The sequence below is a fragment of the Sinocyclocheilus grahami genome, unplaced genomic scaffold, assembly GCF_001515645.1.
Source record: "Sinocyclocheilus grahami isolate Dianchi unplaced genomic scaffold, SAMN03320097.WGS_v1.1 scaffold204.1, whole genome shotgun sequence".
NCBI classification, from domain to species: domain Eukaryota; kingdom Metazoa; phylum Chordata; class Actinopteri; order Cypriniformes; family Cyprinidae; genus Sinocyclocheilus; species Sinocyclocheilus grahami.
Window position 1 is genome coordinate 271,249 of NW_015505383.1, and position 15,621 is coordinate 286,869.

Genomic DNA, 15,621 nt, shown 5'->3' on the forward strand with positions numbered 1-15,621 from the left:
CCCTAGTCATGATGGTTAAATAGTCATCCAACAACTGATTAGTTGGCTGACTAGTTGATGTTTTAGCATGCTTTTTAATTAGCATGATGTTAAGGCCTTCTGTTTTTGAACACAAGAATGCATGTTATTTTAACACTCTATATAAAGGGTTTAAGATTAAGAACAGTTTGTCAACATGCTTTTCCGACAACCCTCTGATTAGTTTGATATAGTTTGCACACTCCGAAATCTCTAAAACTGCAACCTAGACCAGAACATTGATGAGTCCAAGTCAAGACTGAGTCAATATGCTCCAGAGTCTAAGACCAAAATATGGTCTTGGTCCTTGAGTCCATGTCAAAGGTCTTGGTCTTGTTGGATTTGTGTGGATCATATACGGTCTTGAACTCTGGAGACTGGAGAATTTGTGGTCTTGGTCTTGTCAGACGCAAGGCCGAGTCGACATGCTCTTTAGCCTGACAAGGCCAAGACCACAAATTCTCAAGTCTGAGTTCAAGATCATATAATCATGTTCTCAAGTCAGACAAGACCAAGACCTTGGACACAGACTTACGGACCTTGTCAGACTTGAGATTTGAGGACCAGGATCAAGACAAAAGCCATGAAAATATTTTCATGGTCTTGGTCTTGATAGCATGTGTACTAAATTGTACTCAACCCTCTTCTAGTCTCGGTCATGACTCTGACTTGAATGAGCTAGTCTCTACTACATCACTGTGTATTAGTCCGTCTTCAAATTAATGTATTGTATGCTCCGTGAATAACATTTCTTGTGAAAAACTGAGGACATTCGCATTTTCTAAGATACCCAAATAACCGTGTCGGGCACCAGTGATCACTTCACAATCAGAGTCACTTAGATCACATTTCTGGCACACTCTAAAGTTTCAGTTGAACAAGTGACCTGTTTAACCATGTCTGCATGTTTTGGATTGCATGCATGCTATTGGATATAAATCACTTTAACCTAGCCTATGAACTAAGGTCATTTAGTGTGCAAAAGTGACACTAAAAACACCACCTAACTGGTTTTACACAGTAAACCACAGGAAAACAAAGAGACCTCAAGCCTAAGGTTAAGTTCTTTACAAGGTTGCTTATATTTGCATGCTTACATTCACTATCTTAGCAACATCAACTCAAACTTACTAATTACCAGCAATTTGTCAAATATTTGACAATTTTTCAACCTGGGCTGAGTGTCTTGCTCAAGGGCCCGGTGATGATAGTGTGTGGGGTTTGAACCTAAGCTCTTTTCTTTTCTAGCCCAAATCATGAAGAACTAGAAAATACAAAACTGCTCATGAATGAGTATCTTTGAAAAATTTGATGCCACTGTATTTACCCGGTACCTTGTGAGCAAGACTTTGACTGATTCAAAACTGACTGATTGCCCTTTCACCAGGATGCTGCATAAAGCTAGTCCGTCAGACTACAACTATCGCTGACGATTTGTATGTGCAATATGCATCAGAGGATCAGTGAATGTGGGTGGTCTGTGGCTGTGCCTTCAGCGGCTGAGACAGAAGAACAGGTGCATAGCCTGTGGGCTTCTGTGGGCCAACTGAATGCTCAGCTTTTTTCACTCAAGCAGTGAAGCTCGTCTTGGCCTCCAAATCAAATTGGGCTTGAGCCTGTTGAATAAACATGAGAGTCACTGTGACTAGTGACCTCAGAGCATCCATTAAGAGATCAGCCTGATAAACCGACTATATAACACTCCATTAGCACTGAAACTAGATCACAGAGACATTATACAAGCCTAAAGACCTTGTTTAGTCCATGTCTGTGTGTTTTGAGGCCATGTAAATGTTGACAAAATTCACTTTTAGCAGATATTCATATTTAAAATGTCTTTCTTTTTTGGGAAAACGGAGTAAAATACTGATGACTCATCATGCACTCATGGGCGTATTCAAAATTTTGACCAATCAAACACTCTAATGTAATGAGAATGTCCTTCCTCTCAATGCCACTTGCAATCATTGTAAACTAAAGCCTGGTTATTTAACAACAACAAAAAAGAGCTAGAGATAGAGCTAGTGTCTTAATGTGTTTCAAAAGAAAACTGCACTCTCCAAACTATTTCATGCAGTCCTTAATAGATTTGGATGTAGACCACCCAACCAGAATACCAAATTTGCATCTTTATGATTACATTAATAAAATCATTACCATAACTAACCATATAAAAGCCACATAGACCATTACCATAACTAACCATATAGAAGTCACATAAACACTTTAAAACTATTAATATAAAATAATTAAAACTATTAATATAAAATAAAATTAATTAAATAATTAAAAGAGAGAAAATAAATAATTAAACAAGTCCTGACTAAACACAGAGATGCTCTTCATGTTGATTTTATCAGTGGGAGATATGAGGTCAGATCTGTGCAGGTCACCTCCTGACAAAACATAAAAGACAAAACTCTCATTATTAGCACTTTTTTTGATACACAATGCACTAATGCGTTCTCCAAACTATAGGTTTGACTTAAGGATGTGGAGCAGAGATGGAGTTCCGGACTCCTGACATCTGCAGAGACACCAATGAGGGGGACGGAGTACCTCCTACTGCAGGAAGACCAGAGAGGAACTCAAACCTAAGGGAAGGACCCTAGATATGTAACATGATATAGCATGTCATGAAGTTTCCAAACCCCGCTAGGAAATCCAAAGACGCCTGGAGAAAATGAGACTTGTGTGCTCCACTGCCCCAATGACATACTGTAAGCAAAAGCCACCAGGCAGATAATCGATCAGGGCGAATCCCGGTCTTCACCACCCGAGAGTACAAACAGAGCTCAGGAGCTTCTGTGTCAAACCTCTCAATTTTATCCAAGTGGTGATAGTTTGAAAATACACCAGGGAGAGGGGGCTACTTTAATTTTAGAGTGCCTGAGAGTTTTGGAAATCTAATACGCTTGAGCTAATTATAAAGTGTTTAGGAAGAGCATATATTGGTCTCTGGTGTTATAGATTTGCAGTTAAATCGTAAGCACCGGCTCTGCAAATGTGTGCAATGCTAAGATGGTCTCCAATGGTTTTAAGCAATCAAGAGACGGATGCAGAGATGATTGTTTAATCGCATCAGTGCAAAACCACAGGGCAACAAGTTCAGGTGTACGTTTGAGATTACAATAAAGAGAAGATACTTCAAATCTTTAAATCTTCAAAACAGTCCTGCTAAAAAAAACAGTTAAGAACCATCTTGAGGACATTAGCACAGCATCCCATCCAAAACCCAACATACGCTGGCCTGTTTTATCACCATTAAAGGATTCAGCAAGTCAAATACATTTGAGTGCTTGCAGCAGCCAATAAAGTGTCTTTATAATAGCAAATCACTGGATCTTTACCTCTAGCCATTGACGTCCTCATTGCATTGCCTGACTTGCTCTCTCGCTCAAACTGACAGCCGAGCTCACAACTACTGCTGTTGCTTTTGGCAGTTAAACTCAAACCAATGCTTTAATGCTCACCAGGGTGAAAGTTAAACAAACAATTCAAACACGATGTTCCAGGACACATATTTTCCATGAGCCAATATGATTTTTCACATAAAAATTCAACGGTCAACAATGAAACATAAAAACATAATAATTCGGACTTTTTAGCTTAATGGCTTTAACACACTAAAATAGTCCATAAGAACAGTGAACAGTCATTGCCTTCTGTCATTAAATGCAATAGTGCAGCACTAACCATTAACGTAAAATCCATTTGCCATTGATCCAGTTTCACTCACAACATCCATGTCCACGAGCTATGATAATAAAAGTCCATTAAGTAAAACCAGAAGCTGCATTACTCTTTGGGATAAAGAGATTTCACATGCCTGGTAGAGATTAGAGCTGCAATAATGATAACTTGAAATAAAATATACACGACTGTGGTCAGTAAGATTTTTTTAAATGATGTTAAAAGAAGACTATTATGCACACCAAAGTTGCATTTATTAGTAAAACAGTAATATTGTGAAATATTTTTACAATTTAAAATAACCGTTTTCTATTTTAATATATTTTAAAGGGTAATTCATTTCTGTGATCAAAGCTGAATTTTCAGCATCATTACTCCAGTCTTCAGTGTCACATGATCCTTCAGAAATCATTCTAATATACTGATTTGCTTTTCAAGAAACATTTACTACTCTTATCAATGTTGCAAACATTTGTGCTGCTTAATATTTTTAACACCGTACCGTAATACACTTTTTTCAGGATTCTTTGATTAAAATAAAACAGTATTTATTTGGAATAGAAAAATCTTTTGTAACAATGTAATTTCTGTGACAATCAATTTAATGTATCACTGCTAAATAAAAGTATTATTATTTTTTAATTTGACTATTTATTTACTATTATGCTATTCAGCAGTGTTAAATTATTCATGCTTTAAATGAGCATCAGATGATGGCAAATGTAATCTACCTAAAATATGGCAGCCTGTGTTACATTATACACATATGAGAGCAAAGAGAAAACATGGATTTATGTGAAAATACAGAGCGGGATGTGCCTAAAGCAGATAACAAGCAGAAGAACTTGTTATTAAGCAACTGTTTCGCTAAATACAGAATTAGAACACATCCACCCCGTCAATCACATGTCCTCTCTCAAAACCCTGCCTTTCAAAGATACATGTCTGGTAGTATGGATTTTTATTTCATGGTATTCCTGAAACTTATAACTGCACAAAATCTAGTAACCTGTCTCTGCTGACGTCTGACCTCAGTTAACCATTACATAAAGCTTCCGGTTTGGCTGTAAATTAGCTCGGTTGGCTGAATAACATTTGAAAGAATTAAAAGAATACAGCAGCTGTATGCGATCCGGCTTGATTTAATTTAAGAGGGCCACCAAAAACGGCTGTTGGACAAATGCTCGAATACATTGAGATTCCTCTCACAAATTAACCATACGGAGTCAGGGAACAAAACACATTACAATAGGATCATTGTTGCACCCATTCATTTCTAAACAAACAGAGCTTGGACCAAATGAGGCCAGATCCATAATTAAACTAAGCTAAGATTCTGCACTGAATCCACTGTGTCCTTTAATAATGGAAAACCATGGGGACACCCAGAAGAATGAACTCAAACCTGAACAGTTAGAACTCAGAACAAACATTAAAGCATAAAGCGCTGCTCTGGAAAAACATACTAGAAACGTAGATACAATGATGTGGTTTCCATGCCAACTACAAAGGCACAGATTTAAGCTCCACCCATTTCGAGAAGAGGGGAGCCAACTATGCATGGCATGAATCCCAAGAGCTGACAATGATAAAGCTTTTACTGAGCATGCTAAAACCTTTTTTTCTAAGCCCACTGTTGATGAAAAGGGCATAAAGTCTGTTTAGAGTTGTATACAACCTGTACAAATATACACTCGTACTGGTGTGCACATGTGGTTTGGAGCAGTCCAACCAAGTTTCGACACTCTAGTGAAAAAAAGGAGGTCTTACACTCAAGAAGTACAACACCCTTCGATTTTATGATCTTTCAACCGAAGAAAAACCTGAGCCTAGTAAGAAAATGGGTTTGACTTCCTCTTGTCCTTACTGGCCCAAAGTCAAAAGTGAGATTTGTCTGGACAAAAATACTTACATAATCAAGCATGCTCCTAATCCACACACTGCCAGCACTTCCAGTCTCTTTTTCAGCTCTGTTTCTTGAGGAAATGGTTCTATTCTGAGAATCCTGACCGGAACATCCCAAAGGAAACAGCCCTGTGACCTCGCTGCATATGTCTATGTCAAGTATCAAAGCACCAAATGTGCGAGAAGTTTACTGGCACCAGATTTCAATGCGGTCACGCTGTGGAGCGGCACCAATACGACAGTACAGCATTCCCGTTAAACTGTTATTATCACTGAGTATTGTAAGCAAATTATATAACACCAATGGTGCAAAAAAGGACTTTGTAAGAGTTCATGCTGAGGCCTAGTAAGCTGATAATAAACAATGTTATATAAAAAATGATCAGATGTGATCTGTGACCACATACATCATCCCAGATAAATTCATTAATGGAGTTCTGATAGCCACAAGACAAGTGGCTGTTCATGTCGCTATGATATCGAGATGAAAATAAATCTCATAAAATGTAATAAACTGAAGAGACAGTAAAGATTGTAATACATGTTTTAAAAAAGATTGTAGCAAGGTCACTTTAAATGGTGTCAATTTTGTTAAAAACAAATGACAAGATCCAAATGATAACAATTAAGTCATTTACTTGCCCTCATGTCTTTTGAAACCTGTATGACTTTATTTCTTTAGTGGAACACAGAAGGAGACGTCCAGCAGAGTGTCCAAGCTGCTCTTTTGCATGAAATTAAAGTGAAAGGGGACTGGTGTTGTCATGATATAAACTCGCAATTCTGAGGGGGGAAAAGTCAGAATTGAGACTGTGAGATATAAACTCACAATTGGCACAAAAAAGAGAGAGAGAAGGGGGTCGCAAATTGCCTTTTTTATTTTGTATTCTGTGGCAGAAACAAAAAGACTCCTGAAATAAAAAGGAAGAATTGTGAAATGAAAACTTAGAATTGAGATGTAAACTCAGAAATGCAAGAAAAACGTAAGAATTCTGAGTTTGTATCTTACAATTCTGTTTAGATCTCATAATCCCCAGAACTGCGAGAAGCAAAGTCTGAATTGTGAGATCTTTTTTGTATACCGTAGTGGAAACAGGCTTCCATACCATTCACTTTCACTGTCCGGAAAAGAGCAACTTGCACATTCTGTTAAAAACAGCTGTTTTTGGTGTTCAGAGGAAGAAAGGAAGTCGTATGGGTTTTGAAGGACCTGAGGGTGAGTAAACAATGACAGAATTCTCATTCTTACCTGATTCTTGATAAGTGCAGCAAAAGAAATTAGATTTGCAAGGCTAAATAAAATATCTTATCTTACAGCAAACTACATCTAACGTGAAAAATTGCATACTGATCTAACAGCATACATGTTTACATTTTAATCAAACAGGCAGAACAAAAATAGCTAAAAAGCATAAAAGAGATGCCCCAAAAAATTGGTGCTATATCAGGAAAACCCTTCCTTTAGTAGTGTTTAGAACTGCTATGTTTTCTGGACACCCATCTCTATTGGCTTAGGTTTGTTTGTAAGCAAAACAAACAAGGAACTGTAAGTGACTTCACCCATATAGTGAGAAACATTTGTAATAGCCACAAACAAAACATAACTGCTCAAAAACAATCCCGACCGAGGCTGATAAATTATGGGAGCAGCAATGAAAACAAAACACCTGATCCTACAGGCTCTGGCCATCTGCAAAGAGAAATAAGAAGAACACTCTACCAGATAATCCATGTAATTCCTCGATAGCTTCTGGCTGTTGTCTCCGGAAAACAGAAGTCCTGAGATAAGGCGACTATGAAATGAAACGCTGCTGTTAATTGAATGCATCCAAAAGTCTCGATTTATTATTTTTTGACGGCTTCGGCTTTGGATCCCCCTCCTCTCAGATGTGGAAAATCATTTATGAATAAAGCGGCTAGCAGCGTTAGCTGTGCACTCCTCTTCCTCTGTAAATCCCGCGCACAATTATGTGAATAAAACAAGTCCTGGTAAAAAATTTAAAAAGTCCAGGCTTTTTAATACATTCAAAACATTACTATATATTTCGCCATATAAGTGGTAATACTTCCGACTCAGATGTATGCGCGGCGAATGCACTAGTTTAATGGTGTGGGCGGAGAGAGGCGCTGTTTGTTGTGTGTTCGCGAGCCATGATCGTAGAAGCACGTCTGAGCGATCACGTGATCGTAGATCGCATCTGAGAGCTTGTGAACATCACGTGACAGGGAACTGACGGTCCCAGATATTTGCTTGACGGTGCCCTCTACTGGTTGAAGTAATGTATTACTCTTCAGGAAGACTGACGGGATGCCTACACCTAGTGTGTTGTGTAATCTGAGATCACACGTCCATAGAAACGTGTCCTGCTCGTATTCTGAGTTTCTTTCATGATGCATAACTTTCCCAGATGTGCGTCTGCAAGTCTGTTAAAGATCATCTGGAAAGCATCTGCTGTGTACAAACATCTGATAGACGTCTTTAAGGTGTCAGTTTTGCATACATTCATAAACATCTTAAAGACATTTTCTAAACGTCTATTTGACGTCTGATAGGAAACGTCCTTTGGACATATTGCAGATGAGCAAACACTCTAACATATATATATATATATATATATATGGCTTGCAGTTGTAAATACAGCCGTCAAATAGACATCTCCGTGATGTTAGGCTACTTGTGCTATCAAATATAAAATACACATATTTATCATTTTAGTACAGAATCAATTAAAGTAGATTTAAGGGAAGGTAAAAACACACACAAATACATTTTGTTTATGCTAAACAGTTTGACCAGTGGCCTGATACTCATTTTGGTGAACAGGCCATAACGACACAGCGCATTAAAATTACACTTTAGGCACAAATAAAGTTCACATGTTAATTTGCTACCTGGTATAAACACTTAGTGCACAGTTATGTGAAAGTGAATCAAATGAATTGCACACTTTTAGATGACATGCATGTTAGACAACCCAGCGGGCACCTTGATATCAAATATTAGTCAAGACTTGCTTGTCAAGATGCTGCAACATCATTTTAAATTCCATTTGGACAGCAATTTCTTCCAGTGGTAATTGGGTTCAAATAGGATGTTAATCCCAAACTTAAACTGGTTTAATGTGTAGGTATAAGCCAATATGTTTGACATCCAATTTACATCAAATCAACGTCATGTCAGGTTTTTGTCAGCTTGATTTGCAAATTTGATATGCCCACTGGGAAAGCTTGAGAAGTATTTTTAACATTTATATGTGTCTATCTATGTGTCGATTATATTAATTTCGGCACAGTGACTTGTATGACAGTTTAGGTCTTTAGCAATTTATACACTTTCAGGCAATTAAGTATGTTGGTAATCTTTTTAATCAACGCATTATCTCCTTAACACCCAATCCAGGCTAAGTGAACTATCAAATACTTTTTTTTTTTTTTACAAAGCACAAGAGAAAAATAGTCTACACTTGAAAATATTTGTATTCAGTATTCAGTTAAGAGTCATTCTTACATTATATGTTTAAAATGGTTTAAGACATATTAATGAACATGAGCATGATATAGTATGACTAATAATAAAGTTATCAAATGTAATGAAATGTAACGATGCGTTAATAATAACAACATATAATGACTTGAAAGATAACACTAGATGAGACTATGCTGGTTACAGTCAGTGATATTGCTGCATGCAGGGTCAGGGGGGTGTATTCGTGACCCCGGGCTGATTATTCTGATGGGCTCCACCCTCGGTTATTCTGCCCCGCAGCGCAGAGCGCATTCAGCGGAGACGGGCAGGCGTACACGAAACCCACTGTTTCAATACTCTTCCGAGAGGATTTTCCAACTGTTTTCACAGGATAATGTCTTCAGACGTGTTTTGGTAGAAAACAGAGAGCGTAAATTCATGAAGAGGTTGATTTAACGGGACGGCGCGGAGGAGAGTGTATTGTAACTTTGCAAACTGAGTTTGCAAAGCGTTTCCACACAACTATGGCGCTCAGAGCGAGAGCTTTATACGAGTTTATCTCTGAAAATCCCGGCGAGATCTCTGTGACAGAGAAGGAACTTCTAACTTTGAGCAGCGAAGAGGTTGTCGATGGTTGGTTGGAGGGCACGAACAGCAGAGGTGAGACGGGACTCTTCCCTGCATCATACGTGGAGATTATAAGCACCGACACATCACTACACGGTAACGGGACGTCCTCCAGTCAGGACTATTACTGCCAAACTAGTCCTCAGAGGAGGGACACCTCAAATGAATCGACTCCCACTCATTCTGCTGTTTACCAGGGACATCTTCAGCAACAGCGACACAGTTTTCAGACGAGCCAGGGAAGCGACGAGGATTGGGACGATGACTGGGATGACAGCGGAACGGCGGATGAACACAGAAGAACACCTGGAAAACGCGGGAATCAAGCGGGATATCCCATGACAAGCACCTCAGCTTCTCCACGTGGTAGTGCGCAACAGTCCAAAAGCACAGGAACAGTTGGGAAAAATCTCAATAGGTTTTCAACCTTTGTAAAGTCAGGCGGTGAGGCGTTCGTTTTGGGTGAAGCTTCAGGTTTGGTCAGAGATGGAGACAAAATATTTGTGGCTATGGGCCAGTACGGTCCCGAATGGCAAGAGAACCCGTATCCGTTCACTTGCACTATCGACGATCCCACAAAACAGACCAAATTCAAAGGTATGAAGAGCTATATGTCCTACGGACTCACGCCTAGTCATACTCAAACCCAGGTGAATAGAAGATACAAGCACTTTGACTGGCTTTATGCACGGCTTGTAGAAAAATTCCCTGTCATTTCGGTTCCTCACTTGCCTGAGAAACAGGCCACGGGTCGATTCGAAGAGGATTTCATTTCGAAGAGGAGGAAAGGTTTAATATGGTGGATGAATCACATGACAAGTCATCCTATTTTATCCACGTGCGACGTTTTCCAGCATTTTCTCACCTGCAGCAGCAACGACGAAAAAGCTTGGAAGCAAGGCAAGCGAAAGGCTGAGAAGGACGACCTAGTCGGTGCTAACTTCTTCCTCACTATCTGTCCTCCAGCTTTACCGCTTGACTTACAAGAGGTGGAAAGCAGTGTAGATGGTTTCAAAACGTTCACCAAAAAAATGGACGAAAACATCATACAGCTCAACATCACTATTAACGAATTTGCCAGAAAGCAGATCACTGGTTTTAAAAAGGAATATCAGAGAGTTGGACAGGCTTTCAGACTTCTGAGTCAGGCCTTTGAATTCGACCAGCAAGTATATTCAGCTCCATTAAACGAGGCCATGACACACACTGGAGAAGTCTACGAGACCATTGGGGATTACTTTGCAGAGCAGCCCCGTCAGGATTTGGAGCCAATTTCCGATCTTTTAGCGATTTACCAGGGCCACTTTGCAAACTTTCCAGACTCACTGGTTTTAAAAAGGAATATCAGAGAGTTGGACAGGCTTTCAGACTTCTGAGTCAGGCCTTTGAATTCGACCAGCAAGTATATTCAGCTCCATTAAACAAGGCCATGACACACACTGGAGAAGTCTACGAGACCATTGGGGATTACTTTGCAGAGCAGCCCCGTCAGGATTTGGAGCCAATTTCCGATCTTTTAGCGATTTACCAGGGCCACTTTGCAAACTTTCCAGACATTATCCATGTTCAAAAAGGTTTGGGATATTTCTCTTGTGTTCTCAAAACTGCTTGTCAGAATGGCATGCCATAAAATATGGATTTAGGTCAGTAGGTCGGTAGATTATGTACATGCCATCAGTTTAAAGAAGTGATGCCACCATATGTTAAGTTAATATTTAAGTGGAAACCTCAAATCAGAATCATAAACTGCTATTTCATGAAACTAAAGAAGCATCTTATTCATACTGAAATGGATGGATGGTTTTCTAACAAAGGCAAGCTGCTGATGTAAAATGGTTTTGCTTTTTCTGAACTTTTTGTACCTAATAGCAAATGGCACATACCAATAGGTTATCGGCAGTATGTCAAATGACATGTCCTGATTTCTCTCTGGTGTGAGAGAGGGTGCATATGAGGCCTGCTAGCTCTCGCAGCTTGAAATGTGTGTTAGTATGGTGGAATGATGCCAACCCTGTTGTAATTTCCACATCCCTTTAGTGGGGGAAGTGTATACTTCTGACTAATCTATTTTTCCTTTACTGTGACATGAAATTGACTGATGTCATTTCTGTAGAATCATATCTCTGGGTTTATATGACGCACATAGTTAATGCGGTTTTGAATGAGAAAGCTAGCCTACAAAAAAACATCTGATGCTGGGAAAGCTTTTATTTTGAAGGCTTTAATCCTAAAGTTAGGGCCCCAGCACAGGGGTAGCTGCGAATGCTTACACCACATTTTAACACAGAGACATAGTTATTCTGATGCCTTGGATGTAGAAACACATATTTTAACTAAACATTTGATGTACTGTATGTGACTGTCTTTTTAAAGTCAATGTGAATCTGCGTTCACACCTTATTCTACTTCAGTAATCAGAAATATCGCAGAGTGAAACGTGATATTTGGCGAGAAAACAAATGTAGGCCAGGATTTATTTCCATCTGGAATTGATTGGATCATGACAAGTATAGGTGTTACATATCAGAATGGAGCCCGGTTGGAGGGGAGGGATTGAAAAGCAAAAGGTATTTGTCAGAAGAAGACAGAAAAATATTTTCAAAGGCAGAGCAAGTTATTATATTTTGATACAAGAATCCAATGCCAAACTTTTTTATTATCGAGTCGTCCGCAATAGGACCAGGAACTTCAAATTAGAAAGTAAGTAGAGTTCATTTCAAGATGACTTAAAGTGCACAGGGAATATTGATTTCTCCTTGAGAAATTCCAAAGAGAGCTGAAAGCCATAAATCAGAAGCCTGACTGGTCGGACCTTGCATTTTAATGTGTTCAAAATGAAAAAGCTCTCAAAGAGTGCATGTGTGTGTGTTTTTGCAGATGTGATTCTGTGTTGTAGACTTTAATACTTTAGCTAAACCATTGCTTTCCTTGTTTTTTCGTCTTTCTGTTCACTTCTGTCTTTCACCAGGAGCCCTCACTAAGGCCAAGGAGAGCCAGAAACACGGGGAGGAAAAAGATGGCATTGCAGGTGGAGGCATCCACGACCGCTGCAACATCATCTCCTGCGCTACGCTAGCTGAGATCCAACACTTTCATCGCATTCGTGTGCGTGACTTCAAAGCACAGATGCAGCATTTCTTACTGCAGCAGATCAGCTTCTTTCAGAAGATCACAGGCAAGTTGGAGGAGGCCTTGCACATGTATGATCAGGCTTAGGAGCTAACATTCCCAGACTGTTGTGAGAGAACTGAAATAAAACACAAATAAGCAGCCTTTTTTATTATAGATTCATGAAAATACACTTATTGTCTTGTAGGAGTGTTTGGGGTGGCTTTGAGAACAAAAATGATGAAATTGACAATGGTCCTGAAAATGTAGACTTTATCATTGAGTAAAATACTATATAATATGAATACACACAAGTCATAATTGATTTGATTTGAGTTGAAACACAACCACAATTTTAAGTTTACATTTTAATTGGCTTAGTTGTAGTCGATGTAAACTACATAGATTACTCACTTATAGTTGTGTGCCTGTACTGATATGCTCTTTATCAGTGGACTCATTGCATGGACTTGGACCTGTGGTTATGTTAAATAAGAGTAGATTTGAAGGCATTTGTGTCTTTTGAACTGTCCTCTGATTCCAGTGAATTTTAATACAGATATAAAGATACATAATGCATTTGAATGTCTTATTGTGTCGGTCTGTCAAGTATGGTTCTTTATGATCCTTGTCAGTCTCTGCAAGTTACACTTTTATTAACCTTTATCTAATCTGCTCTGAGGGAGAGGCCTGTGTCTGTTTTACATTAAGAGTTTGCAAGAGAAAGACGAGACACATTTTCTCAACCCTGGAGGAGAAGTGCAAAGGAACAATGACCTAGAAAACATGGGCTGAAACCTCCTTATCTAGAGGACATTCCAGACGAGGCAGAGGGGATCACTCACAGTACTAGTTTACTAGCAATTTCATTATGCAGTTTAGATTTTTTCTTCCTTGTTACAGAGTAAGTATTTTAGTTAGTTTAACTACAGCAAATGAGAGCTTAGTGGATATATTTTAAGAGCTCAAGACCATTACCAGCTGTATGAGGATGAAAAATTGAAGTGAAACCTTAAAAATGGAACTGTGGTTCTCAAACTCTGGACCACTGGTGGTCCGTGAAAGATTCCCAGTGGTCTGCCAGTTGTTATTGGCTGGTTTAACAAAACAGACTTTAATTTCAATATGTATTTGACAAAAAGCACAAACATTGAAATAATCAACCAAATAATCAACTCATAGCAATTAATTATGAGTAATACAACAATCAACTGTTTGTGTTAACATAAATGTTGACAAATTATTTCTGTTGTCTCACTTCGATAATATAACTCACGTCAATGTAAGTAAATGTTCATTCCAAATTTTTAGCTTGCAAATATTTGACTTGTAAATTCAGTAACAGTAGTGGTCTAGTCCATTTCAAAGAAGAACAAAAGCAAACTGGTGAAAAGGGTGACCAATCTATAAAAAAAGAATAAAAGCTGAAAAATAATCAACTATCAATAAAGAGTAGCATGCTCAGCCCTCAGAGCTCCAATCAAATGACCTCTTGAAGCAGATTGTACCATTATTAATTTCTGTGCTTACTAGGGGGGAAAACCAGAGCTGTCCGGAGCAGTCAATCTCTCACTGCGTTTGAATTATTTATCAGAGTAAATTCAGTAACAGTAGCGGTCTAGTCCATTTCAAAGAAGAACAAAAGCAAACTGGTGAAAAGGGTGACCAATCTATAAAAAAAGAATAAAAGCGGAAAAATAATCAACTATCAATAAAGAGTAGCATGCTCAGCCCTCAGAGCTCCAATCAAATGACCTCTTGAAGCAGATTGTACCATTATTAATTTCTGTGCTTACTAGGGGGGAAAACCAGAGCTGTCCGGAGCAGTCAATCTCTCACTGCGTTTGAATTATTTATCAGAGCTAAAGTTAGGCTTCTCTGTCCACACACTCAGGTCCTTAATCATGAAGAATTTATTCCCACACCCTGATCACTAACAAGCCCACACATATTGCGCATAAAACAATGCTAAGAAGAAAAAGAAGGACTACACTGTTCATTTGTGTTTTTATGAACCACTGTTTTGGTGCTATATTAATTATCAGTAATGTAATGCAATGCATAACTACACTACTATGTTATATACTGTGTGAATAAATATTTATTTGTTATATTTCAAAAGGATTATAGAAAAAGCAATAATTTTATTATAATTTCAGATTTATACATGTAATGACAATACTTTTTACATTAATATATCTAAACTCAGAGATACTTTATCTGCCACACAGACACATACATGTAAACATTCATAAATCTGTAGCCCATAGTAAATTACAAGATAACAAATACAGATTGTCATATTTCACTTCAGAAGAATATAAAATAATTAAAAAGAGATGTGGGTCTGAAGCATATTCATCATTGAAGCAAACTAGGCGTTACAGAGTGTTTGAATTATTCACCTTTCGATAGCAACACATTTCTTTTGCATATCTTGCTAATGCAATCTTGATAGGAATGTAAAAATTGTGGTGCAATATTTCTGAGGGTGGATTTGTTTTTGTGGTAAGCATAATATTTTTAAATTTAGACACTTCTTTAAAAAGCACCTTTGAGTAGTTTCAGTTCTCTCTTCAATTTCATTACATTCTAACAGACTTCAGAATGTCTACAGCAAATGTTACCATATAAATAAACATAAGGCATTGGGTTACAGCATAAATCTATAGTGTTTTTTTTATCATTTAGAGAGGAAATGTGAAAGAAATATTCAGTTTAGTTATCTTGTAGAAGTAGTAGTTATTCTATATCTTGCACTTTATATAATTACAAATAAACTGAACGATAAATCTTTACCTTCT

At 38.2% G+C, this 15,621-nt stretch overlaps 2 protein-coding genes across 5 annotated transcripts in view; one reads left to right on the forward strand and one right to left on the reverse strand.

The window, feature by feature from the left end:
* The window catches only part of LOC107595536 (ADP-ribosylation factor-like protein 15), a 42,872-nt gene extending 35,063 nt beyond the window's left edge, over positions 1–7,809 (reverse strand). Inside the window, exons 1-2 of one of the 4 annotated variants that reach the window (XM_016285962.1) lie at positions 7,683–7,804; positions 7,337–7,602 (exon numbers count right to left, since the gene is read on the reverse strand). In XM_016285962.1, the coding sequence (XP_016141448.1) occupies positions 7,337–7,444 (108 nt within the window). In that variant the 5' untranslated portion in view covers positions 7,445–7,602; positions 7,683–7,804. Of the gene's footprint in view, positions 1–3,368; positions 3,433–5,623; positions 5,763–7,336 lie in introns of those variants that run through there. The other 3 variants (XR_001610275.1, XM_016285963.1, XM_016285964.1) reach the window with 3 other exon arrangements.
* Positions 7,810–9,401: 1,592 nt separating this feature from the next.
* On the forward strand, positions 9,402–13,355 carry LOC107595537 (sorting nexin-18-like). The gene is made up of 3 exons (XM_016285965.1): positions 9,402–10,902; positions 11,136–11,283; positions 12,678–13,355. Exons 1-3 carry the CDS (start codon positions 9,607–9,609, stop codon positions 12,923–12,925), a joined length of 1,692 nt encoding a protein of 563 aa, XP_016141451.1. The 5' UTR covers positions 9,402–9,606; the 3' UTR covers positions 12,926–13,355.
* The last annotated feature ends 2,266 nt before the right edge of the window (positions 13,356–15,621 follow it).

Coding starts and splice junctions, on each gene's coding strand:
- LOC107595537 (XM_016285965.1), top strand. CDS start 9,607: ATGGCGCTCAGAGCGAGAGCTTTATACGAGTTTATCTCTGAAAATCCC. Junction 10,903..11,135: donor ATTCAGCTCCATTAAACGAG/GCCATGACACAC, acceptor CCATTAAACAAG/GCCATGACACACACTGGAGA. Junction 11,284..12,677: donor CATTATCCATGTTCAAAAAG/GTTTGGGATATT, acceptor GTCTTTCACCAG/GAGCCCTCACTAAGGCCAAG.